The sequence below is a fragment of the Ovis aries genome, chromosome 5, assembly GCF_016772045.2.
Source record: "Ovis aries strain OAR_USU_Benz2616 breed Rambouillet chromosome 5, ARS-UI_Ramb_v3.0, whole genome shotgun sequence".
In the NCBI taxonomy this organism is placed as follows: Eukaryota; Metazoa; Chordata; class Mammalia; order Artiodactyla; family Bovidae; genus Ovis; species Ovis aries.
Window position 1 is genome coordinate 7,731,304 of NC_056058.1, and position 25,572 is coordinate 7,756,875.

The 25,572-nt window shown below is 55.5% G+C and overlaps 1 protein-coding gene across 2 annotated transcripts in view; it reads left to right on the plus strand.

Moving 5' to 3' along the window:
- Positions 1 to 7,675: 7,675 nt before the first annotated feature.
- Positions 7,676 to 25,572, plus strand: part of NOTCH3 (notch receptor 3) — a 38,422-nt gene continuing 20,525 nt past the window's right edge. Inside the window, exons 1-23 of one of the 2 annotated variants that reach the window (XM_027979127.2) lie at positions 7,676 to 7,907; positions 10,506 to 10,584; positions 14,014 to 14,156; positions 14,236 to 14,574; positions 14,662 to 14,784; positions 14,862 to 15,095; positions 15,989 to 16,144; positions 16,234 to 16,419; positions 17,023 to 17,136; positions 17,369 to 17,482; positions 18,269 to 18,502; positions 18,623 to 18,733; positions 19,217 to 19,409; positions 19,486 to 19,637; positions 19,859 to 19,972; positions 20,914 to 21,069; positions 22,510 to 22,735; positions 23,136 to 23,337; positions 23,596 to 23,749; positions 24,130 to 24,314; positions 24,844 to 24,976; positions 25,061 to 25,318; positions 25,402 to 25,520. In XM_027979127.2, coding sequence (XP_027834928.1) covers positions 7,787 to 7,907; positions 10,506 to 10,584; positions 14,014 to 14,156; positions 14,236 to 14,574; positions 14,662 to 14,784; positions 14,862 to 15,095; positions 15,989 to 16,144; positions 16,234 to 16,419; positions 17,023 to 17,136; positions 17,369 to 17,482; positions 18,269 to 18,502; positions 18,623 to 18,733; positions 19,217 to 19,409; positions 19,486 to 19,637; positions 19,859 to 19,972; positions 20,914 to 21,069; positions 22,510 to 22,735; positions 23,136 to 23,337; positions 23,596 to 23,749; positions 24,130 to 24,314; positions 24,844 to 24,976; positions 25,061 to 25,318; positions 25,402 to 25,520 — 3,846 coding nt within the window. In that variant the 5' untranslated portion in view covers positions 7,676 to 7,786. Of the gene's footprint in view, positions 7,908 to 10,505; positions 10,585 to 12,830; positions 12,848 to 14,013; positions 14,157 to 14,235; positions 14,575 to 14,661; positions 14,785 to 14,861; positions 15,096 to 15,988; positions 16,145 to 16,233; positions 16,420 to 17,022; positions 17,137 to 17,368; positions 17,483 to 18,268; positions 18,503 to 18,622; positions 18,734 to 19,216; positions 19,410 to 19,485; positions 19,638 to 19,858; positions 19,973 to 20,913; positions 21,070 to 22,509; positions 22,736 to 23,135; positions 23,338 to 23,595; positions 23,750 to 24,129; positions 24,315 to 24,843; positions 24,977 to 25,060; positions 25,319 to 25,401; positions 25,521 to 25,572 lie in introns of those variants that run through there. The other variant, XM_042249771.2, reaches the window with a different exon arrangement.

Below are 25,572 nucleotides of genomic sequence, written 5' to 3' on the forward strand. Positions count from 1 at the left end.
TCATCACCTCTACCTGTAATAGGGTCAGGCACAAAGTAGTTGCTCAGTGTGTGTTTGTCAAATGACTGAATGAAGGTGAGGAGAGCTGGAGGGCTAGAGTGAGCTATCAGGTGAAAGGAGTCTCCCAAATTGGAGGAAGGTGTTCCAGGCAGTGGGTACAGCCATTGTGAAAACTGGAAAGGCTGAGGGCTTCCCTGGTGGCTCTGCGGTAAAGAATCCACCAGTTAATGCAACAGAGGTGGGTTCAGTCCCTGGTCCCAAAAGATCTCATGTGCCACTGGCAACTAAGCCTGTGCACCACAACTGTAGAGCCTGTGCTCTAGAGCCCGGGAGCCACGACTGCTAAGCACACGGGCCACAACAACTGAAGCCCGAGTGCTCTAGAGCGCGTGCTCCGCAACAAGAGAAGCCACTGCAATGAGAAGGCGGCACGTTGCAACTAGAGAAAGGTCTGCACAGCAGCCAAGACCCCAGCACACAGCCAGAAAAAGCTGGGACGGCTGGGAAACGGGGAAGGGAAACTGGTGAGGAAGATGTCGCTCTGGGCAACGGGAAGCCATGAAGGGTTTGTGCATGAGAGGGCTCCAGGGAGGCAGTAGTCAGGATCGCTGGCCGGGTCTGCAGCCCACAGCCCCTGGGGTCCATCCCTTCCCCCCGTTGCCCAGGCCCTATAACCCAGCGGCCCTCACTCCTGCTGGTTCCTGTTGGGCTCCCATAGCCTGGGTGTAAGGGCCCAGCCCCAGTATTCATGTGCAGAGGACAGGACTGTGGTCCCAAGAGGATAAGCGAAGGGCACATTCTCAGGTTCCCGGTCAGCGGGCCTGGGCCCAGCAGCTGTGTCTTGGCCTGGCCCCAGGTCCTGCATCCCTGGGGACTGAGCTCATTGAGGAGAAATGCAGTCCCTGGCCAAGGCAACCAGCAGGGGCAAGGGAGACGGCTCAAACCCACCCCTACCCCCACCATGTTGGGAACTGGGTGTCTGCCTGCTGCAAAGTCATGGGAATAATTGCTCTGACTGTCCTAACCCCCAGGGATCTGGACACCTTGGGCTATTCCTGCCACTGTGCCTGGAGGGCAGCAGAAAGCCGGAGCAGGGACCCTCACTTTCTGCCTTGCCGAGTTGGTGTCCTCAGAAATTGGGGGCTTCAGAAAGGGACTGACAGGGCTCCTTGCAATGCAGGGGACGCTGGTTCGATCCATGGTCCGGAAAGGTCCCATGTGCCGTGGGACAGCTAAGCTTGTGCACGACGACGACAGCCTGAGCTCTAGAGTCCGTGAGCTGCACTTACTGAGCCTGTGTGCTGAAACTACTGAAGCCTACACGCTGTAAAGCCCGTGCTCCACAGCGAGAGACGCCACCACCATGAGAAGCCTGAGCCCCGCAACTAGAGAAAGCCTGCCCGCAGCAATGAAGACCCCGCGTGGCCAAAAAGAAAGTAAATAAATAATTGGAGGGGATAAAAGAGACGGATGCACAGCAGGCGCTCTGTAAACCTATCTTCTTTTTGTCCTCACTCCCCTTGTGCTACACTCAGCCTGTGTCTTCATCATTACTGCTTCCTCTCTGTCTCTGTCTGCCACAGACCAACTAACAGAGTAGGAGACTTCGGACTTCCTGCCTAGCAAAATGTGTGTCCAGGTTCTTGGTTGCTCCTTGTGATGGGGAGCTCAGCACCCATTAGGGCATCTATTGCAGCAGAAAATCCTTTCTCAGAGGGGTCAGGAGAGGCACTAGCCCCACTCCTGAAGTCTCTACCTTTGTCCCCTGGGCCACTTGACCCTTTTCAGGACCCCCAGATCCCTAGAAGTTACTGAGGAGAGTAGTCTGGGCCCCCAGTGGTGGCTCCTTTGGACTGAGCATGCCAACTCCTTCAGCCCGTTCCCTCGCAGGTTGCCCCCTCAGTGCCCACCTCATGCTGTGTGATGTCTGGCCACTGGTGAGCCCCCATTATAGAAGAGGGGAGAAAGAGCAGGATACAGACACCCCCAGCCCCTTGTGGACAAGGCCAAGTGGTAGGGTGAGAGGGTGCTAGGAGAGCCAGGGGTGGGGAGCAGAGAGGACTTCCTGGAGCTGCAATCTTGAAGAATAGGAATTTACCAGGTACAGGAATGGAGGTGGATAGGCACGCTAGAAGGAGGGACCAGCGCGCGCAAAGCCACGGCATGTGTAGGAAATAGTACAGCATCCCCTATAGCTAGAAGGAAATGCATTTTAAACATTTTATTTATTTATGTACTTTGGCTGCACCGTGCAGCTTGTAGGATCTCAGTTTCCTAACCAGGGACTGAACCCAGGGCCGCAGAACTGAAAGCCTGGAATCCTTAGCCCTAGGCCACCAGGGAACTCCCAGGAAATACATTTATTTATCTTTATTTTTGGCTGTGCTGGTCTTCATCACTGTGCACTGGCTTCCTCTGGTTGCGGCAGGCGGGGACTACTCTTCATCACGATGCACAGACTTCTTGTTGTGGCGGCTGCTCTTGCTGCAGAGCACGGGCTCTAGAGCCAGCGGGCTTTGGCAGTTGCGGCACATGGGCTCAGTTGCCCTGTGGCATGTAGCGTCTTCCGGGACCAGAGATCAAACCGGTGTACCCTGAATTGCAAGGCAGATTCTTAACCACTGGACCACCAGGGAAGCCCCAGGAAATGCATTTTTAAAAAGAACACATCTGCTATGAGTTCCTGCTTGGGGAGGAAGCAAAAGGGTCCTTCTAAGGATGTCCCAGGCAGAAAGAAGAACCTGAGCAAAGGCCGTGAGAGTGTAGAGCCTGCTGGGTGACTCAGTGTGACGATGAAGGGAACAGGAGGGGCTGGGGAGCATCTGAAGGCTCTTAAAGCAGGGCTGAGGGGCTTGGATTTCCTCCTGGGATGATGGGTATGAGAAGGACTTAAGCTGCGCCTTCCCCCATCCCCATAGGCCTGTTGACTCAGCACACTCACAGTGAGTCAGCTGTGCCCCTTCTGATTATGCAACTTTAGTTTTTTTCTCTGCCCAGTCCCCACCCCTACCCACACCCCACCCCTCCCTCTCATTCCATGTGGCCTGGAGTCACTAGGTTCAAATCTTAGCTCTTCCTCTAGAAAGCCTCCAGCAAATCATCATAAGATGGGCAGAGACCCACCCCTATGAGGGTTGACCCCGGAAGATGGGTTAATAGCTCCCCTCCCGGATGGAGGTTGCACTCATAAGTTGAGAGGCTGGGACACCCTCAGTTCCTGTCCCCTGGCACTTGACTCTCTGCCACACTCAGCAGGGCTGGGGATCATCTCCTGTGTTGGACCCTGGTCAATTGTTCCTTTCACCCTTGGCTTTTCACTCTTCTTTCTCTCTGATGGTACTGCCTCTACCACCTCTTCCTCTTCCAGTGTTTTAATACCATCCAAGGGGACTTTCACAGTGGTACAGTGGATAGGAATCCACCTGCCAAGGCAGGGGACACACAGTCAATCCCTGGTCTGGGAAAATTCCACATGCCATGGAGCAACTAAGCCCAAGACCTGCAACCACTGAGCCCACGTGCTGCAATTACTGACCCTCACGCACCTAGAGCCCATGCTCTGCAACAAGAGAAGCCACCACAAGGAGAAGCCCGCGCACCGCAACGAAGAGTGGCCGCCACTCGCCGCAACTAGAGAGAGCCTTCACGCAGCAATGAAAACTCAGCGCAGCCAAAAATAAATAATTATAAAAATCATCCCAGGTAAACAGAGGAATGGATCAGTACAATGTGGTGTAGCCATTCAATGGGATGTCGTGTCTGCATGCTAAGTCGCTTCAGTCATGTCCAACTCTTTGCAACGCTTTGGACCGTAGCCCACCAGGCTCCTCTGTCCATGGGACTCTCCAGGCAAGAATACTGGAGTGGGGTGCCATTCCCTTCTCCAGGGGATCTTCCCAACCCAGGGATGGAACCCGCATCTCTTACATCTCCAATGGGATGTTCGGTTCAGTTCAGTTCAGTCGCTCAGTCGTGTCCGACTCTTTGCAACTATTTGCAACCCCATGAATCGCAGCACGCCAGGCTTCCCTGTCCATCACCAACTCCCGGAGTTCACTCAGACTCATGTCCATCGAGTCAGTGATGCCATCCAGCCATCTCATCCTCTGTTGTCCCCTTCTCCTCCTGCCCCCAATCCCTCCTAGCATCAGAGTCTTTTCCAATGAGTCAACTCTTCGCATGAGGTGGCCAAAGTACTGGAGTTTCAGCTTTCGCATCATTCCTTCCAAAGAAATCCCAGGGCTGATCTTCAGAATGGACTGGTTGGATTTCCTTGCAGTCCATGGGACTCTCAAAAGTCTTCTCCAACACCACAGTTCAAAAGCATCAATTCTTCGGTGCTCAGCTTTCTTCACAGTCCAACTCTCACATCCATACATGACCACTGGAAAAACCATAGCCTTGACTAGACGGACCTTTGTTGGCAAAGTAATGTCTCTGGTTTTGAATATGCTATCTAGGTTGGTCATAACTTTCCTTCCAAGGAGTAAGCGTCTTTTAATTTCAATGGGATGTTACTCAGCCATAAAAAGGAAGGAAGAACTGACACATGCTACAAAGTGGATGAGCCTCTAAAACCTTATACCCAGTGAAAAAAGTCAGAAATAAAAGACTACACATTGTATGATTCCATAGCTGTGAAACATTCAGAACAGGTAAATCCATGGAGACAGAAACACATTAATGGCTGCCAGGGACAGATGACAAGTGACTACTGATGGGGACAACATTTTCTTTAGGGTTGATGAAAATGTGATGAGACTAGGTAGAGCTGGTGGTTGCACTAAATGCCACTGAACTGTACACTTTAAAATGGTAAGTAATTTTATGTAAAGAAATTTTATCTCAATTAAAAAAATCAGAGGCAATCACCAGTAAATGCCCCAAACAGTGGTGATAGTTTGACAGGCATCAGGATAGTCACACAGTCTCAATATATCTCCCCACATGATATTGATATTTACTCATTACAAGAGGGGATGGGAAGAGAATGGTACATTTACAGTAGAGAAACTGGACCAGCTTCATTCAAGCGATCAAAATCTAACAAGACCAGTGTTGGGGACTCATATCAGGTGCCTCCTGACACAACCCATGGAAGAGTACCAGCATCACTTCTTTGTCAGTTCTTGCCAAAGATACAGAGCCTGAACCTGGTCACGAGGAAACTGCAGCCCAGTTCACTAAGGGATGTTCTGTGAAACAAATGACCTTGCCTATCCAAAAATATCAACATCATGACAGATAAAGAAAGGCTAAGGAACTGATGCAGATTAAAGAACATGAAGAAACATAACAATTAAATGCAACAATTAAATGGTCAGAGATTAGATCCTGGACCAGCAAAGAAACATGCTATAGGGGATATAACTGGGGAAACCAAAAACTGTCCGTATGGTGAAAACTGTCGTGTGTTTATATAAGAGAGTGCCCTCGATCTGAGGAAACATACAGTGATGATGTGGGGGGCAAAGGAACATCATAGCCACATCTTGCTTTCAAATACGTGTGCGTGCTAAGTCGCTTCAGTTGTGTCCGACTCTTTGTGACCCCATGGACTGTAGCCCACCAGGCTCCTCTGTCCATGGGATTCTCCAGGCATGAAGACTGGAGTGGCTTGCTATGCCCTTGCCCAGGGGATCTTCCTGACCCAGGGATTGAAACTTCACCTCTTATGTCTCCTGCTCTTGGCAGGTGGGTTCTTTACCACCCATCTGGGAAGCTCTGCTCTCAAATACATATATTATATAATATCTTACATATTATAGATGATTAAAAATTATTATAATTTCTACAAAACTATGGTTTTTCCAGTAGTCATGTACAGATGTGAGAGTTGGACCATAAAGAAGGCCGAGCACTGAAGAACTGATGCTTTCAAATTGGGGTGCTAGAGAAGATTCTTGAGAGTCTCTTGGACAGCAAAGAGATCAAACCAGTCAATCCTAAAGGAAATCAACCTTGAATATTCATTGGAAGGGGATGCTGGGATGCTGAAGCTCCAATACTTTGGCCACCTGATGTGAAGAGCCAACTGTTTTTCAATACTTTGGAAAAGACCCTGATGCTGGGAAAGACTGAAGTTTGCAAAAGGAGAAGGGAGTGACAGCGGATGAGATAGTTGGGTGGCATCGCTGACTCCACGGACATGAGTTTGAGCAAATTCCAGGAGATAGTGAAGCCTGTCGTGCTGCAGTCCAGGGGGTCACAAAGAGTCAGACATGACTTAGTGACTGAACAACAACAATAATTATAAAGTAAATTTGGCAAAGTGTAGGCTGAGTTGGTGAAGCTGGATAAAGGGCCTATGGAAATTGCATTTTAAATTATTTCTAAATGAAGTTTTAAAATTGCTCCAAGATCTCTGGGGTGCCCAGGTGACTGTCTCTCACCCTGGTACCCCCGTGCTTAGCCCCAGTGCTCAGCTGCCTCATGGGTGAACCTCAGACTCCTGGGTTTCAGCACCTCACCCCCAACCCATTCCTCCTCACTACAGCCTCATCACCGTGCTCAACACCTACAGGTCAGCCTGGCTTCTTTCTTCTCCTCCTCAGGGCCAGGGTGACCCCTGACCTGCCCACTCGCCCCTCCTTCCCTACTTGACTTGTCCCCTTCCTCTGTTTGCAAAACTGTCCCTCTCCTGAAATGTCTTTCTTTCAGTTCTGGGCTGAGCCCCCACTGAACCCTTCTCAGGGAAGCTCTCTCCTGGAGAGGGCAGGGGAGGTGTATTCCCAGCCGCTGAAACAACGCCAGACATAGAGCTTGAGCTTTATACCTACTTATTGAATAAATGAATGAATGAATAAGTGACCCCCTTCCCCCAAGCAGAATTCTCGCCAGCTTCTCTTCTGTGTCCCTCCCTCTGGCCCAACCCTAAGTCCGCAGTGCTGGAGTCTGGTTTTTTCTTCCCCAGATTGGGGGCTTCTCTAGGCTGGTCTTGGGGCCTTTCCAGAGTCCCCGTTCTTGCCACAGGGACAGAGCTCACTGCAGGGTGGTTGTTTTTCAGCATGAGTGATTCTGGAAAAGGCAGTTGGATGAAACTGAGCAAGATTGGCTGAGCAGGAAAGCTGTGTAGGCTATGGGGTGGGGTGGACCTTTGGATATTGAGGAAGGGGTTACTTTCAGGGAGCGCTGGGAATAAGACGGGATGTGGGTGTCTAGTAGCACACTTGAGACTCCTAGCCTGTGTCCGAGGTCCGAGGCTGCAAAAATCGCCCAAGGCTTAGGTCTGAGAGGGCCTGAGTTTAGAGTTGTGAATATTTCAGATATTAAGAGTCCCCCAGGAAGCTCTGCGCACGCCTCTGCATTTGTGCATCCTGGCTGTGTATTCAGGAGCCTTGCAGGACGTGCCTGGTTTCAGTTTCGGGGTGTCGGAGCTGGGGGGTGGCGGGAGGCGGCGGGTAGGGGAGTGTCTTGTTTGTGCCCGGCTCCGTGTGTGTCCCGGGCTCTGGATGTGTTTTGGGGAGCAGGGAGATGTTCAGGAAGTTGGGTGTGTCTCACACCGTGGGTTGGGCCCGCTGGCCAGAGTTTCCGAGAGGGTCTTCGGGTCCCAGGCTGTGTGGGTGGAGGGTGGGCAGGGACCCCAGGAGGCCGGGCCGGGGGCGGGGGAGCTCTGGGCCGGCCCTGGGGCGGGGCGAGCCGCCCAGGGTTGGGGGCGGGGCGGCAGGGCCGTCTCACTTCAGCGAAGTTGGCTGCGCGGAGACTGGCCCCGGACGCGCCCGGAGCCCAGGGAAGGAGGGAGAAGGGAGGAGAGAGGTGGGAGGAGGGAGGGTCGCGGCCGGCCGCCATGGGGCCGGGGCCCCGGGGCCGCCGCCCCCGCCGCCGTCGCCCGATGTCGCCGCCACCACCCCTGCCGTCCGTGCGGACGCTGCCCTTATTGCTGCTGCTAGCGGGGCCGGGGGCTGCAGGTGAGGGGCCGGGACCCCGAGGGCGGGATGGGGTGAGTGGGTGGGGGAAGGGGAAGGATGGAGTGCAAGGCCTCCCCGAGTATGAGACTTGGTGAGGGGTGGGTGGGGGCGCGGTCCCTGGGAATAAGGGACCAGAGCGCAGGGGCAGGGAGCGCAGGAGCCGGGGGCAGGGACTCCGAATTGAGAGTGGGGGCGAGGCAGGACCCCAGAGACCGGAGGAACTGGGGCCCCGGGAGAGATGTGGGCTGGGAATGAAGGGACCGTGGAGCTCGGGACTGGGAGCTGGAGGTGAGCGGATCAAGATTAGCGGGGGAGTGGGGGGGCGGCGGCGAATAACCAAGAATCTGGGGCTCTCTCACCAACAATGCCTGTCTAGAGCCCTGGGAAGGTCACGATTGGAATCCAAGTATCCCCAGGTCGGGGACCCCTGGCATAAAAGCTCCCCCTCCCCATACACACACCCGGGGCAGGTCTGGCAGGGCTGGGGGCCGGAGGGGGCGCGAAGTTCTCGGAGCTCTCAACTCGGAGAAAACTTCCCAGGCCGGAGCGCGGCAAGACCCGGAACCGGAGCCAGAGCTGGAGCCATAGAGGCGCCAGCGCCCCTTCCCCCGCCCGCGGCCCCGCTCCCTCCCCCGGCTGCTTGGACCGGACGGCGTCCCGGGACCCAGTCCCCGCCTGGGGAAGGGAGGGGAGGGCAGGGGGCGCGAGCCCACGTGCTCCTCTCCCGCTCCAGCGCCCCCTCCCAGCAACCCGACCCCCTCCCCAGCGGGCCCGGGTAGCCCCCCGCCCCTCCCCCTCCCTACTCTTCCCCTCCCCCGCCTGGGACAATGGCCGCGCCGTCTAGACACCCCCTCCCCCCCGGCAGCCTCGCGCTTTCTTTGCCAGACAAAGCGGGGACTGCAGCGGGGCCGGACCGGGGCTGCTGGGGCGCACCCCCAGCCAAGGGAGGCCTGGCCGGCAGGGGAGGGACGCGAGCCCAGTGGCCCTGGCCCTGGGTCTCTGGACGCTGCTGTGGGGCTCAGCCCAGGGAGGGGTGGGGAGAAAACAGGTCTCCCCAGCCCAGCCCAGCCCTGGGCGGGCAGATGGGGCAGGAGTGGGCAGGAGCAGCCGCCCCAAGAGGCCAGCCGGCAGGCACACATGGCCTGTCACACACTCACAGGACACACAATCTTGGATCATACATGTGGAGATGCAGATGTGTATGTGTGTGCACACACACACATAGGGTACACCTGCACACGTGCACACCCAGCTCACACAAGACACAGACATTCATAGCTCACACATGCTCATACAATCACACATGTTCATACATACCCTGCACCACCAGCCCAAGGCCTCACACTGTCTGCACACACTCAGATGCATATAGACAGATGCAAGGACATGCCTACACCCAGCTGACACATGCAGGTAAACTGGCACATCCAACCCATACCCAGACTCACCCATGCACATACAAGTCACACACAGACCCACAGCTATATACCCAGATACATACTTCACATGCATAGACACAACAACGTTTCAGCCTACGAACATCTCTACATCCGTGCAGGCCATGCAGACACACACATGGCCCACAGGGCCCACTGCTCAGTAAGGCCCATGCCTCGTGTCATGTGGCCCCCAGCGTGAGTTCACAAACACCCCTGGGCTCCTGTCTGGGTAATAGTGTCCTGGCTGCTCATGCCTTGAAGGGGACAGAAGCCATGTTTAATGTATTTGCATGTCCAGTTTATCTCATTCTCTCTCTTTGTTTTAAACTCTGTCTCTGTCTTTCTAGATCTCGTCTCTGTGTCTGTCTGCTTCTAGTTTCCTTCTTTTATGTCTGTCTGTTTTTCTCATCTTCTCCCTCTCCCTTTCTTTCTCCCCTACTTACACACACAGGCACACATGCACAAGCGGCCCCACACCTGCTGGCTCACACAAGGCCCCACTAACTCGCTCCCCGCCACACCCCTGACCCATCCGACAGGACAGTTAGACTGTGCCACACCGCAGAGAGACACAGTCCTTACGGGTGAGGATGCTGAACAGGTCAGCTGTGCCAGCTGCCCCTCCCTCAACACAGATTCCGTCCCTGTAATGCCCAGTTGCTGGCTGCACATGGCATTCATTCATGCCCTGGCATATCTCCCCAGAACTAGCACGTAGGCCTGCCTAGTTGGAGTAGATGCCCAGCATCAACAGAAGGAAGACCCGGGGCCCCAGGACTCCCCACCCCTGCCCCCCCAACCTCGGGATCTGGGCACAAAGTCCCAGACCTCCCTTCAACCCTCGCAGCACCCCCACTTCCTGCCCCCCCATTCTGGCAGCTTCTGAGCCCCCACATCTGGCACAAGTCGGCCCCTCCTCCTGCCTGCCCCTGCCTTGTGGTTCCCAGGGCCCGAGTAGGCAGTGACAGCTGCAGCCCCAACAGCTGGGGCCGGGGCGGGGGGCCGTGGGAACTGGGAATGGGGGGGGCTCCCTGCACTCGCAGAGACGCCCCCAGCCTGGTGCAGCTGTTGCCTGAGGGAGCAAAGGACGGAGTCTCAATCTAGGCTGGGGTTCCTGGGTGCCTGCCTGACACCCCTACCTTCCTTCACCCCCACCCAGCCCCCCCTTGCCTGGACGGAAGCCCGTGTGTGAACGGAGGTCGCTGCACCCAGCTGCCCTCCCGGGAGGCTGCCTGCCTGTGAGTGCCTGGCTCTGAGCCATCAGTGGGCCCCGTGTGGGGAGGCGCGTGGGGAGGCGGTCTGTCTTCTCCCCCTGCCTCTGTGTGCACCATAGATGCTTCCACCACTTCCTTCAAGTGTGTGGCTTGGGCAACCTCGTTTCCCCTTTGAATGGAGCAGAGCTAAGAGTAGAGGCTCTGGAGTCTGCCTGGCTGGGGTTCAAATCCCATATCATGTTGCTGATGGTCTGACTTTTTAAGCCTCAGTGTCCCGGTCTGGAAAATGGGCCCACTAATGCCAACTACACAGATTCACTGCTGCCTGCAGTCTTGTGTAAATCCCCTGATGGACAGATAATTATTCAATCAACAGATTTTCGGGGACTAGTGACAGTGGTTTGGCAGTAGTGGGTATAGCACCTGCACCTTCCCACAGCTCAAGATTTAGTGTCGGGGCCACAGGAACCCTGCTCTGCCACTTACTTTCTGTGTGACCTTGAGTGCGTCACTTCCCCTCTCTGAACCTCATTGATCTGTAAAATACGGTCCTTCTGCCTGACTTGTGACCAAAGTCCCCCCCAATGCAGTTGTTGGAAAGTACAAGGAAAGGCAGAGGGTTGGGAAAGCAGGGCAGGGCCTGGGAAATTGCTGAGCAGAGGCACACAGAGATCAATTTGAATTCTGGGCTCTGGGATAACCTTGAGCAAGTGCTTTGAGCTCTCTGAGCCTCATTTTTGCATCCGGAATATGGAGCAATAACAGTTCTCTCCTTTATGGAGTTGATTGTAAAGATAAAGAGTGAAATCAGCATAGTGTCAGGCATACAGTAAGTGCTCAATAAATGGTATTTTTTTATTATTATTAATGGTAGAGATGTGGAAAATAGGTGCCATAAGGAGAAACCTCTGAGGTTATGGGAAAATGCTTGGTTCCTTTTATAATATCATCATTAATAATAGCAGGTCACCCAGTAGCCATTGGTCGAGTCATTAAATGCATCCATTTATTCAGCAACTTGTGTGTCCAGCTCAAGCTGGGTGGGTCTGGGGTGACTTCAGAGACCCTTTGAAGTTACACAGGCACTTTGACTCACCTGGATGGGGGGGGGAGTGTCTCAGCCTGGTAGAGCGGGTTCCTCGGGTTGGGATGGTGGGAATAGGGGGGAAAGTGTGACCTCACCTGGCGCTACTCACCTGAGAGGCGGAGTTGTGGGACCGGGCGCCTGCGCTCTGGGACCCCGCGCCTGGAAAGCTGCCGACAGGTGAATGCGCCCCCGGCTGCCCCGCCCCCGCGACAGGTGAATCACCGGCCCGCGCGGCCGCCCGGAGCCCGGATCGCCCGGATCGGAGCGCTGGGCTTAGTCTCCAGAGCTGAGCCGTGGGAACCTCTCCCCACGCCAACCGCCCCCCCCCACCCCGCCCATCCCAAGTCTATTTCAAAGTCCTTTCGTGGACCCCGCAGTCTGTCACCGCTCCATGGAGCCTCCAACTCTCATAGTCTCTCAAACCCTAGTCTATCTCCTAGTCATCCCCTCTTCCCAGCCAGTCCCCCAAACCAAGTCCATGCTCCCCGCCACCCCCACTCTCCCGCCCCCAGCGGTCTCCGGTGAAGCCCAGGCGATTGGGCGGGGCGCGGGCAGCCGAGAACCAGCCCGACCAGTCGGCAGGGGCGCGGGGCACAGAGCGTGGGAACCCGCCGGGGGCGCCGGGAGGGGACCGAGCGGCCACGCCCTGCCTGCCGTGCGCGCGCGCGTGGTCGCGGGAGGAAGAGCCCGCGGTGCTCGGCGCCCAGCGCAGCACGCCCCCTCCCGGCGCGCAGTCTTGGCGGCGGTCCTTGCCCTGCGGATTTTTGGGGAGGGGGTTTGGGAACTGGGTTCTCCCTCTGCACCCGCCCGTGCCCCAACTTGTTTCGCTGGGGGCTGGGGTGGGGGGAATCTTGTGGGTGACGCTAAGGACTGAGTCAGCTACTTAAGCTTAGCCCCAAGCGACCGGGACAGGCCAGAGGGAGGAACACAGGAGAGGGACGGGTAGCGTCGGGGGCCGGTCCAAGTCCCTCCCTCTGACCCCACTCTGGAGGTTTCTAGTCTTAAGACCAGCGCCCGTCTGTACCTTCACTCTCAAGGTGGCCTTGGTGGGTTTGGAGGGGCCTGGAGGCTGAAGGACCTTCTCCCAACAGGGGGCGCCAGCATTGGTGGCCACCTCCTCGCCGCAACGGAAGGAAGGAAGGGGTCTCTGTGCCCCCAGGAAAGGAACTGAGGCTTTGTGGAGGTCCGCCTGTCTGGCATGTGAGAGTTAGTCCGTATTGGTGAATGAGGCTGTGGGTTGGTGTCTGAGTATTTGCCAGCCCAGTGCGTCGTGTTAGTGTGTCCCTCTCGTCTGGTACATTTGGGGGTTCTGCCTGTCTGTGTGCGCCTGGGTGGTTGTCGTCTGGAACCTGAGGCCTTTTGCATTTGCCGTTTCCTCTACTCTTGCCCCCACAGGCCCATGGCCCCCTCCCTCACTCTCTTTTCCCACACAGTCTTCTTTTTTTCCCTCACTTTGTCTGTGAAAACATAGTTGCCTTTCCCCCACCCCCATCCCTCTGTCCTCTTTATCCTGTGTTTTAGTTTCTTGTGGCTGTGGAACAGATGGCCACAAACTGGGTGGTTTAAAACAACAAAAATTTATTCTCGCAGTTTTGGAGGCCAGAAGTCTTCACCTTTCTCTTGTAAGGACAGTTGTCACTCAGTTTAGGGCCAACTTAGATAATCAGGATGGTCTCATCCAGACATCCGTCATTTAATTACATCATTAATTACATTTCTTTTTCCAAATCAGGTCACAGTCACAGGTTCTTGGTCATGGACATAATTTTTCTGGGGCCACCACTCTACCCGACTGCATCCTTCATGGTCCCCATGGGCTGAACTACTCTTCCCCCCCACTCCCCCGGCATGTTGCTTACTCATTCATTATTTGTACATCTTCTCTTTGCCAGACCTGGCTATGAACATCAAGAGGGTAGGGACCACTTTAATTGTGTTTGCTGCTGTAAACACCACGGCCAGCACAGGGGCCAGAATGGCAGGGGTCTTCTCAGGTAGCGCTAGTGGTAAAGAACCCACTTGCCAATACAGGAGACTTAAGAGATGTGTGGGTTCAGTTTCTGGGTTGGGAAGATCCCCTGGAGGAGGGCATGGCGACCTGCTCCAGTTTTCTTGCCTGGAGAATCCCATAGATGGAGGAGCCAGCCAGTCCATGGGGTTGCAAAGAGTTGGGCATGATTGAAGTGGCAGCACGCACGCTGTACTCCCATTGCTGAGAACATAGTAGGTATGCTCAGGGAAACTGTTGCATGGATGAATGTGTCTGTGTGTTTGTTTACCTGTGTGTTTCTGGTCTGTCTGGTGTGTCTCTCATGTTCTGGGCTGTTCTGCCCTGACTTTCCCCACCGAGTCGTCTCTGTCCACAGGTGCCCACCAGGCTGGGTGGGTGAACGGTGTCAGCTGGAAGACCCCTGCCATTCTGGCCCCTGTGCTGGCCGTGGTGTCTGCCAGAGCTCGGTGGTGGCGGGGACTGCCCGGTTCACCTGCCGCTGTCCCCGGGGCTTCCGAGGTAAAGGAGGGTCTGGAAGGGAGCTGAAAGCAGGCAAGGGTGTGGTCGGCCTGGGCTCACCGTTTCTGGTTCCTGGCAGGCCCCGACTGCTCCCTGCCAGACCCCTGCCTCAGCAGCCCCTGTGCCCATGGTGCCCGCTGCTCGGTGGGCTCCGATGGCCGCTACCTGTGCTCCTGCCCACCTGGCTACCAGGGCCGCAGCTGCCGCAGTGATGTGGATGAATGCCGGATGGGTGGGCCCTGCCGCCACGGTGGCACCTGCCTCAACACGCCTGGCTCCTTCCGCTGCCAGTGCCCAGGTGGCTACACTGGGCCACTGTGTGAGAGCCCCGCGGCGCCCTGTGCTCCCTCCCCGTGCCGTAACGGGGGCACCTGTAGACAGAGCGGCGACCTCACCTATGACTGTGCCTGCCTTCCTGGTGAGGGAGCTGTACCCAGGGGGAGGCAGCAGAGGTGGGGGGACAGCAGGCCCGCCTGGTAGTGACCATCCTTGTGCTCCACACTAGGGTTTGAGGGCCAGAACTGTGAAGTGAATGTGGATGACTGTCCAGGGCACCGGTGTCTAAATGGGGGGACGTGCGTGGACGGTGTCAACACCTACAACTGCCAGTGCCCTCCTGAGTGGACAGGTGAGCAGTGGGACCTGAGAGAAGCCCTTGGATGGGCATGCGCCAGGTAACCGGACTGATGCGTCTGTGTGCCATAGGCCAGTTCTGTACGGAGGACGTGGACGAGTGTCAGCTGCAGCCCAACGCTTGCCACAACGGGGGCACCTGCTTCAACACACTGGGTGGCCACAGTTGTGTGTGTGTCAATGGCTGGACGGGCGAGAGCTGCAGTCAGAATATTGATGACTGTGCCACAGCTGTGTGCTTCCACGGGGCCACTTGCCATGACCGTGTGGCCTCTTTTTACTGTGCCTGCCCCATGGGCAAAACTGGTGAGTGACTTTTTTCCCTGAAGGCAGCAGAGAGACATTGATGGCTCTTGAGTGGGGCCAAGGATGGAGTCTGACTTGAATCAGACTTATGCTATGCTAGAAGCATAATTAAACATATTGTTCTTAATTAATTAAGCATATGCTTAATGCTTATGCTAGAAGCTGGGTTTGGGGTGAAGGATAAGCCTGGCAGAGGCCTGGGAGGGCAGACAATCCAGGGAAGAAGTCACAAGAATGGAGAGCTAAACTGTGACTCAGAAGGAGAGGGGATTTTTGGGAGTGGCAAAGATCAGAGAAGATGTTTGGGAGGGAGACTTGGAGTAGAGGGCAGCATATGTCAGGCAGAGGGTACTGCAGAGGCAAAGACTTAGTGCTAGGACCTTCTTAGAATCATGAAAAGAGTCAGTAGATTTTAAAAACAATATGTGGATGTTTCCAACTTATTTTCAAATGGTTCAGAAAAAATAAAGTTAACAATAGTTGACTCTAGGTGGTGGGTATATGAATAAACTCTTCTGTATGTTTAAATTTTAAATAAATGATTGGGGGAGAATAGCTACTAAATATGTGTGTGCATGCTAGGTTGCTTATGAATTGCAGCCCTGCCAGGCTCCCCTGTCCATGGGATTCTCCAGGAGAGAATACTGGAGTGGGTTGTCATGCCCTCCCCCAGGGGATCTTCCCAACCCAGGGATGGAACCTGCATCTCTTATGTCTCCTGCATTGGCAGGCAGATTCTTTACCACTAACGCCACTTGGGAAGCCCTCTAAATACACTGCTGGTTAATAAAAACAAATAAAAAAACCCCAAACACTACAGTGTTCAGGGACGTGGGACCTTTGGGCAGAGCCAGGGGATGGTCTTCCCTTGACCTCTGCTTACTCTTTCCCAGGACTTTTGTGTCATCTGGACGATGCTTGTGTCAGCAACCCCTGTCACGAGGATGCCATCTGTGACACTAACCCAGTGAATGGCCGGGCCATCTGCACCTGTCCACCGGGTTTCACAGGTGGAGCGTGCGACCAGGACGTGGATGAGTGTTCCATTGGTGAGGGGCACAGTCTGAGGGTAGGGAAGGAGGGGAGAGGCTGCTCCTCGGCCACCCACACCCACCCTGACTGTGACTCCACCTTGCAGGTGCCAATCCTTGTGAGCACCTGGGCCGGTGTGTGAACACACAGGGCTCATTCCTGTGCCAGTGCGGCCGTGGCTACACCGGTCCGCGCTGTGAGACCGATGTCAATGAATGCCTCTCCGGTCCCTGCCGCAACCAGGCCACGTGTCTGGACCGCATAGGCCAGTTTACCTGCATCTGCATGGCAGGTGTGTGGTGGGCGTGGCTGGGGCGGGGCCTGAGGCTGAGAGGTGGGGCAAGAAAAGCCTTCAGGCAGAGGGGCCTAGAGCAGATAGAACTGGAAAGGTAAGAGGCTAAAGCGGGGATGAGGTGGAGGTGGAGCCAGAGCAGAGTCTGGGGCATGGTCCGATGGAGTCAGTAGAACCTCAGATGGCCTGGGAGTGGAGTCTGTTCCTCAGGATGGCACTGTGGGATGGGAATGACATGAGGGCAGGACCAGGGTCTGGAGTGGAGGTCAAAGTGGAGACTGCAGACAGAGATGCACTGATGCTGGGGTGGGATTGAGGTTGGGCACAAGGCTATGGTGGGCCCTAGGCTGGGAGCTGGGAAGAGGTATAGTTTGAAGAAGGAAGGAGGTGGTCTGAAGAGAAGCCCACGTGGAGTCTCTTAAGCCTGAACCAGTTGGGGCCACACTGAATGAAGATCCAGCCTGAGTCTGAAAACTGAATCTAGGGATGGGTTGCGGGGCAAGGCCAAGGCTCAAGGGAAGCAGGGTATGTCCCCTTTTGCTCTCCCTTCAGACCAGAAGCTAAACCCTCATTGCTGTAATCCCCCTCCCTCAATCCCTCCAGGTTTCACAGGCACCTATTGTGAGGTGGACATGGATGAGTGTCAGAGCAGCCCGTGTGTTAACGGTGGGGTCTGCAAGGACAGAGTCAATGGCTTCAGCTGCACGTGCCCCTCGGGTGAGGACTCTGGGCCAGGGAGCCTGAGAAAGACTTTCTGGGGCAAAGACTCCAGGATGGGAGCTTATAACATCGTGTTAGTGGCTTCCTTTATAGCAGATACCACCTTATGAAAAATACGGAAGTTAATTTAAAAGTAAATGGGCTTTCCACCCAAACCAGGCAGCACTGGTGAGGGGTGACTGCTCTGACCCTGCTTGGGTCTCTGTTTATCTCACATTCCCCGCTCCAGGCTTCAGCGGGGCCATGTGTCAGCTGGACGTGGATGAGTGCGCCAGCACACCCTGCCGGAACGGTGCCAAGTGTGTGGACCAGCCAGATGGCTACGAGTGCCGCTGCGCGGAGGGTGAGGGTGGGCCAATGACAAGACTGCAGGAATCTGGAGGCGGGGCTAGTGGGGGAAAAGGGCCAATAATACGCCTGGGGGAAAGTTGGGGGCAGAGCTGCTGCAAGGCAGGCCCGGAGCAGGACCAATGAAAGAGCCAGGAGGAGGAGCCAATCCTGGACATAAGCAGAGGTAAGACTAGGGGGTGGGCCCAAAGGATCTGGCAGGATAGATGTGCACTGGATTGGAGGGACCCCGTCCAACCCCCTCTACTCCCAGGAACCTCCAGTACTGTCCTGCGTCACTTCAGTTGTGTCCACTCTTTGCCAGCCAATGGATTGTAGCCCACAAGGCTCCTCTGTCCATGGGATTCTACAGGCAAGAATACTGGAATGTGTTGCCATGCTCTCCTCCAGGGGACCTTCCCTACCCAGGGATCGAACTCATCTCTCCTGCATTGCAGGCGGATTCTTTACCCACTGAACCACCTGGGAAGCCCAGGAACCTCCCATGTGTCCGCATCTCCAGGGGAGGGAGAAGCAAATCAGGGCTGACGGTGTAAGGATTGGAAGCAGGGTCTCGCTAGGGGTGTAATTTGACTGGTATGGTCCTGGCCAGGGACAAGTCTTGGAGCCTGCCGCTGGCTGGCCTCTGGAGGCCAGCCAGGGGCGGAGCCTGAACTGAGCCCACCTCCTATTGGCTCAATGGGCCGGGCTTGAGGGAGAGCTGAGTTAAGATTGGGCAGAGGCCATGGCTGTGGGCAGGACCTTGGCCAGTGGGCGGAGCCTGACCCTCTGTCCCCCGCAGGCTTTGAGGGCACGGTGTGTGAGCGCAACGTGGATGACTGCTCGCCAGACCCTTGCCACCACGGGCGCTGTGTGGACGGCATTGCCAGTTTCTCGTGCGCCTGTGCCCCGGGCTATACCGGCATGCGCTGTGAAAGCCAGGTGGATGAATGTCGAAGCCAGCCTTGCCGACACGGGGGCAAATGCCTAGACCTGGTGGACAAATACCTCTGCCGCTGCCCTCCTGGCACCACAGGTGGGGCCAAGGGCTGGGCTGGGACAGGAATAGTACATCTGATGGGACACAGAGGGTTCAGGAGTGGTGTTTCTGGCAGGTCACGGTGGTGGCAATCCCAGACATGTTCCCCTTCCCCAGGTGTGAACTGTGAGGTGAACACTGATGATTGTGCTAGCAACCCCTGCACCTTTGGAGTCTGCCGGGACGGCATCAACCGCTATGACTGTGTCTGCCAGCCTGGATTCACAGGTGGGCAAGTGGCTGCCATGGAAACGGGGTCTTTATAGAGTGAGGGTGAAATCATCTATCTTTCCTGGCCGGGTTTTGCCCCTCTCTTTGCACGTGCTCGTACTTAGGGATTGTCCATGCTTTGCCCTGAGATTTTTTCCTTTCTCTCATTGGCATGTATCCCCATGTTGGTTCAAGATTATCCTGGTATGTCCGTGAAGGTGTTCAGACTCAGAGATTGAGGTGTTTCTGAGTGGGGCCAAGGCAATCCTTGGTGGAAATGAAAGTGACTTCATATAAGTTTGGGGGCAAGGGTGATCTGGGGCGAGGTATCTCTGGGTTGTGGAGGTGGCTGTCCTAATTTGCACAAGAGCTGATGCGTTATGAAGTAAATGAGATGGTCCTTGCTCAAGGGTGTGACTGTGCTAAATGGGGCAAGGTTGCCCTTCCCTGGTTAGCTCCACTATCCTTGTCCCGGGACGAGGTTGCCTACCTGCTCCCCAGGGCCCCTCTGCAACGTGGAGATCAACGAGTGTGCGTCCAACCCCTGCGGCGAGGGAGCCTCCTGCGTGGATGGTGAAAATGGCTTCCGATGCCTCTGCCCACCTGGCTCCCTGCCCCCACTCTGCCTTCCCCCAAGCCATCCTTGTGCCCAGGAACCCTGCAGTCATGGCGTCTGCCACGATGCGCCTGGAGGGTGAGGTCTCTCCCTAGATCCCTGACCCCCACAGATTCCCTACCCTCCTGCCAGCCCTGACTGCCTCCCTCTCCAGGTTCCGCTGTGTGTGTGAACCTGGCTGGAGTGGCCCTCAGTGCAGTCAGAGCCTCACTCGAGATGCCTGTGAATCCCATCCCTGCCGGGCAGGCGGCACCTGCACCAGTGATGGAATGGGCTTCCGCTGCACCTGTCCCCCTGGTATCCAGGGTGCGTGTCTCCACCTTCCCTCCCCAGGGCCTCTTCCTTCCTTCTTCCTTCTTATTTCCTTTCTGCTTCATTCTCTCTTCCTTCTCTGCATTTGCCTCTTTTTTCTTTTCCTTTCCACTCTTACACAGGAGCTTGGGAGGTGGGTATCAAGGTGGGGACCTTGCGGGGAGAAGGGAACAAGGAATCTCTCAAGACTCTCTCACTCTGCCTGCCCACTACAGGCCATCAGTGTGAGCTGCTGTCCCCCTGCACCCCGAATCCCTGTGAGCATGGGGGCTACTGTGAGTCTGCTCCTGGCCAGCTGGCTGTCTGCTCCTGCACCCCTGGTTGGCAAGGTATACCAGTTGCTGCTTCTCTCCGTCACCTCCTCTGCAACTTACTCCATACTGGGTGATGCTGGGGACCCAGAGAAGGAGTCCACCCCCCACTGGCTCTGCCTTGAAAAAATCTTTTTTTCAGTAAATTATTTATTATTTATTTGGCTGTACTGCGTCTTAGTTGCAGCATGTGGAATCTAGTTTCCTGACCAGGGATTGAACCCAGGCCTCCTGCATTGGAAGCACAGAGTCTTAGCCATTGCACCAACAGGGAAGTCCCCTGGTTCTGCCTTTTAAGGGAGCCTCCTCTGGGAAGGAACAGAACTAGACACAGACACTGCAGCCTGTGTAGTCAGTTGAGGAGAAGAGGAAGGGATATGGGCTGTGTTGTTCATTGTTTAGTTGCTAAGGCATGTCTGACTCTTTTGACCCCATGGGGGGCAGCATGCCAGGCTTCCCTGTCCTTCACCATCTCCCGGAGTCTGCTCAAATTCACGTCGATTGAGCAGTGATGCCATACAACTTCCCATCTCAGCCTCTGTTGTCCCCTTCTCCTCCTGCCCTCAGTCTTTCCCAGCATCAGGGTCTTTTGCAGTGAGTTGGCTCTTAGCATCAGGTGGCCAAAGTATTGGTTCGGCTTCAGCTTCAGTCCTTCCAATGAGTATTCAGGGTTGATTTCCTTTACGAGTGACTGGTTTTGGTTTGATAAGGTCTTGAGAATCTAGAATTCAGGCTGAGTTTGGGGAGAGCCTGGAGGAGCAGACCTCAATCACAGAATCACATTCTTCATCCACTGAAATAAGGAGAGGGGTGTTCGGGAACAGTCTGCAAAACGATCAGAGGCAAACTGTTCTTCCCTTCATCCATCTCAGTCTTAAGATTCCTCCTGAGCACCAGGTACTCCCGGACCCGACCCTGCGTCTGCTAATCCTGGATGTTATTTTGCTCCCCACCCCCAGGCCCACGATGTCAGCAGGATGTGGATGAGTGTGCTAGCCCCTCACCCTGTGGTCCCCATGGTACCTGCACCAACCTGGCAGGGAGTTTCAGCTGTACCTGCCACGAGGGCTACAGTGGCCCTTCCTGTGATCAGGACATCGATGACTGTGACCCCAGTGAGTTCACGGGAGCTCTTGGGGGGAGGGTTCTGACCTAGGGAACGTGGTCATCAAGTTGCTGCAGTATGCCTAGCACTGTGCTTTCATTTCATCTTCACAGCTGTCTTACTTTCCACATTTGTTCATGAAAACTGAGGCCCCACAGAGGTTAAGTGACTTGCCCAAGGTAATGCAGCGAGTAGAGAGATGAGCGAGGGTAGGAGCACAGGTCTGTTTGACTCTGAAGGCTGTAAACTGCCTCTGGCAGCAAGCAAGTTAAAATTATATGTAACAATACTGTAAAGTAATTAACCTCCAATTAAAATAAATAAATTTTAAAAATACGTAAATACAGTTGTATGTAAACTATGAGATAATAGGCTCCTTAGTGAGTCACCAGGAGCACTGTTCAATAGACAAATAATGCAAATCACATATGAATTAAATTTTTTTAGTTGATTTTTTAAAAATCTTTTTTTGTTTATTTTTGAATTAATTTTTTAAAAATTATTTCATTGCACTGCATCTTAGTTGCAGCATGGGGGATCTTGTTCCCTTACCAGGGATCAAACCTAGGCCCCCTGCACTAGGAGCAGATAGTCTTAACCTCTGGACCACCAAGGAAGTCCTTGAATTAATTATTTTCTAATAGCCGCATTAAAAAGCAAACAAAATGACAACAGGTGATATTAAATTCAATAATATATTTTATTTAGCCTAATACGTAAAAACATTATCATTTCAACATGTAATCAATATAAAATGATTGAGGTATTTTACATTATTTTTTTTCTTTTTTCATATGGAATCTTCACGATCTGCTTTCTGGTGTCTGTTTTATGCTGACAGTACATCTCAAATTGGACCAATCACATGTCAAGTGCTCAAGAGCCACATGTGGTCAGTTGCCACCCTACTGGCTAGCCCAGGCCTGGAGGAGACCTCCTGTGCTGAGCTCAGGAATTAAGCAGATACAACTAGTACTTGGGGTTTCTCAGGTGGTGCTAGTGGTAAAGAACCCATCTGCCAATGCAGGAGACATAAGAGATGAGGGTTCGATCCCTGGTGGGGGTGATCCTCTGAAGGAGGGCATGACAACCCACTCCAGTATTCTTGCCCAGAGAATCCCATGGACAGAGGAGCCTGGCGGCCTATAGTCCATAGAGTCAAACAGATTTGGATATGTCTGAAGCGACATAGCACACACGCAGGCAACTAGCACTTGGCAGCTCAAAGGGACCTTTTGGGAGCTTCTCAAACCTTTCCTCCCTTCCACATAGATAAGGTTTCCACCAGATAAGGGAGGGAATGAGGCCACAGAGAGGACAGCGTTTGGTTCCCCTGGCTAAGTGTGCCCCTCCCAATGAAGCTTGGTTTTCTCCCGATTTCCCTCTACGCAAGGCATGGCCAGGTCAGGGGGTGCGGTGCGTGACCAGACCTCCTCCCTTCTGACCGTAGACCCCTGCCTGAATGGTGGCTCATGTCAGGACGGGGTGGGCTCCTTTTCCTGCTCCTGCCTCCCTGGCTTTGCTGGCTCCCGCTGTGCCCGAGACGTGGACGAGTGTCTGAGCAGCCCCTGTGGCTCAGGCACCTGCACAGACCACGTGGCCTCCTTCACCTGCACCTGCCCGCCAGGTTATGGCGGCTTCCACTGCGAGCAGGACCTGCCCGACTGCAGTCCCAGGTGGGTGGGGCCTCTCCTGGGAGACAGGGACCCTGGCATCGGATGGGGCGTGGGACCCGAGGAGCTGGGGACAGGGAGTCCTCGGCTGGACACCCACTTCAGGACTCTGATGCCTGATGGAAACGTGTCTGGGAAGCGGCAGGACATCTGTTGGGAGGTCACCTTAGATACCCTGGTCCCTGCGGGAGCAAGGCCAGGCCAGGGTGGGGCCTCCACATGGCTTCCACATAGTCCTGAAGCACCTGGTATACTGGGGTTAAGGGACATGACAGGGCGGGGCCTTTGGGGGACCTCAGCTTCTCCTTGGGGTAGGGGTCTTGTCACTTCTGCCAAGAGGGGCCCAGGAGTGGGGCGGGGCCTCTGAAGGGCGGGGCCAGACGCGCCCCTCCTTTCCCTCCAGCTCCTGCTTCAATGGAGGGACCTGCGTGGATGGTGTGAACTCATTCACCTGCCTGTGCCGCCCGGGCTACACTGGCACACACTGCCAACATGAGGCGGACCCTTGCCTCTCACGGCCCTGCATGCATGGGGGCGTCTGCACTGCCGCCCACCCCGGCTTCCACTGCGCCTGCCCAGACGGCTTCACCGGTGCTCAGTGCCAGGTGGGCGGGGTCACTGGAGCCTTGGGGGAGGAGTCTAGAGGGATGTTCTCGGGGAGGGGCCTTTTGGGTACCCTGGTTGGTTGAGAAGGCAGCCTGGATCCTGGGGAAGAGTTGGCAGAGGGATTGCGGTGAGGGGCCTGGCAGGGATCCTGAGGGAAAAATCTGGAGAGGCGTTCTGGCGTCTGCTCAGGGCCCTGGAGAAGCTGGGCAGGGTTTCTAGGGGTCCCCGAGTGTGAACACCCTGGCCTTCCTCGACAGACGCTGGTGGACTGGTGCAGCCGCTCGCCCTGTCAGAATGGGGGTCGCTGTGCCCGAACGGGGGCCTCTTTCTACTGCCTTTGCCCCCCCGGGTGGAGCGGCCGCCTATGTGATATCCGGAGCCTGCCCTGCAGAGAGGCTGCAGCCCAAATCGGTGAGGGGGAACGCGTGATTGGGTGTGTGTGCACATACTTCCTCCTAGTGTGAGCTGAATGAGAGTGCACCAGAGCTTATGGACGTGGTGGGGTGTGTGCGCGTGGGTGGGCATGTGACTGTCTGATAGCTGGCCAGGACAAGGTGGTGTGTGTGTCTGTCACTGTGAAACGATTGGGATGTCTGCAACGCTGTGTGTGACCTAACTGATACGAGCTTTGAAAGTGCATGTGTGTGTGTGTCAGTGTCAGGGGGTGTGTGGGAACCCAGTGGAATGTGTGTGACGCCTCGGTGACTGAGGCTGGTGGGGATGCTGGGTGTTCTGGGTATGACGGGGGCAGGGAGGAGGGAGTCTGCCTGATGCCGCTCTCCTCTGCTCAGGAGTGCCCACGGAGCAGCTGTGTCAGGCGGGTGGGCAGTGTGTGGACAAGGATAGCTCCCACTACTGTGTGTGCCCAGAGGGCCACACTGGCAGCCACTGTGAGCAGGAGATGGACCCCTGCTTGGCTCAGCCCTGCCAGCATGGGGGCACCTGCCGAGGCTACGTGGGCGGTTATGTGTGTGAGGTAAGGAGCACCCAGGGGAGGAGATGGAGGGCTGGTCACCCTGAGTGTGTCTGGCTACACATTTCTGTGTGTCTGGAGCCTGATACGGTGTCCCTCTCTGGGCATGTCTGGGTTTTTGCTTTTGTGACTCTTGGTGTCACTCTGGGTAGACCTCAGGGTGTCTGGCTCTATCTCTGTCTTTCGTTATTTCTTGGACATATGTGTCTCTCTGCATGGTGTCTCTATGGGTATGAATGGCACACATGTGCCAGTGTCTGAGTGTGCATCTCTGGCTGTGTGTGTCTTGGGTGTGTCTGGGTATTTCTCCTGTGTGCATTTGTATGTATGTATGTTTCTTGGCACTGAGTGTATCTGTAGCCCTCTGTGTCTGGATGTTTCCATGTACTAGGTGTGTGTTTTTGCTCACTGAGCATATCTCCGTGCGTGGGATGACTGTGTGTGTCCCTTTGCCCTGGGATTCTCTGTATCTTCATGGGGAGCATCTGTGTCCCTCTGGGCTGAGGAGGTCCCTGTCTCGCCCCCACTGCAGTGTCCAGCTGGCTACACTGGTGACAACTGTGAGGATGATGTAGACGAGTGTGCCTCCCAGCCCTGCCAGCATGGGGGCATCTGCATTGACCTCATGGCCCACTATCTCTGCTCCTGTCCCCCAGGGACGCTGGGTAGGCCAGGACCAGGGTTTGGGGACAGGTGGGGAGGCTGGGTTTCTGAGCTCTCCTGATGTCCCCCATCCCCCACCCCGCTAGGTGTGCTCTGCGAGATTAATGAGGATGACTGTGGCCCAGGCCCAGCCCTGGACCTGGGGCCCCGGTGCCTGCACAATGGTACCTGCGTGGATCTGGTGGGTGGTTTCCGCTGCACCTGCCCCCCAGGATACACTGGCCTGCGCTGTGAGGGGGACATCAATGAATGTCGCCCAGGTGCCTGCCACGCGGCACATACCCGGGACTGCCTGCAGGACCCAGGTGGGGGCTTCCGCTGCCTGTGTCACCCTGGCTTCACAGGTGAGCATGGGAAGAGGGGGCTGGCCTGGGATCCTGCCTGCGTTCCCCACAGGCAGCTGATCCACGCCCTTCTGCTTGCCCAGGTCCCCGCTGTCAGACTGTTTTGTCTCCCTGTGAGTCTCAGCCTTGCCAGCATGGAGGCCAGTGCCGTCCCAGCCCGGGCCCTGGGGGTGTGCTGACCTTCTCTTGCCACTGCATCCCGGTAGGTGGTAGGTGGGGGTGGCCGGTGGTAACAGGGTCTCTGGAAGCGAGTG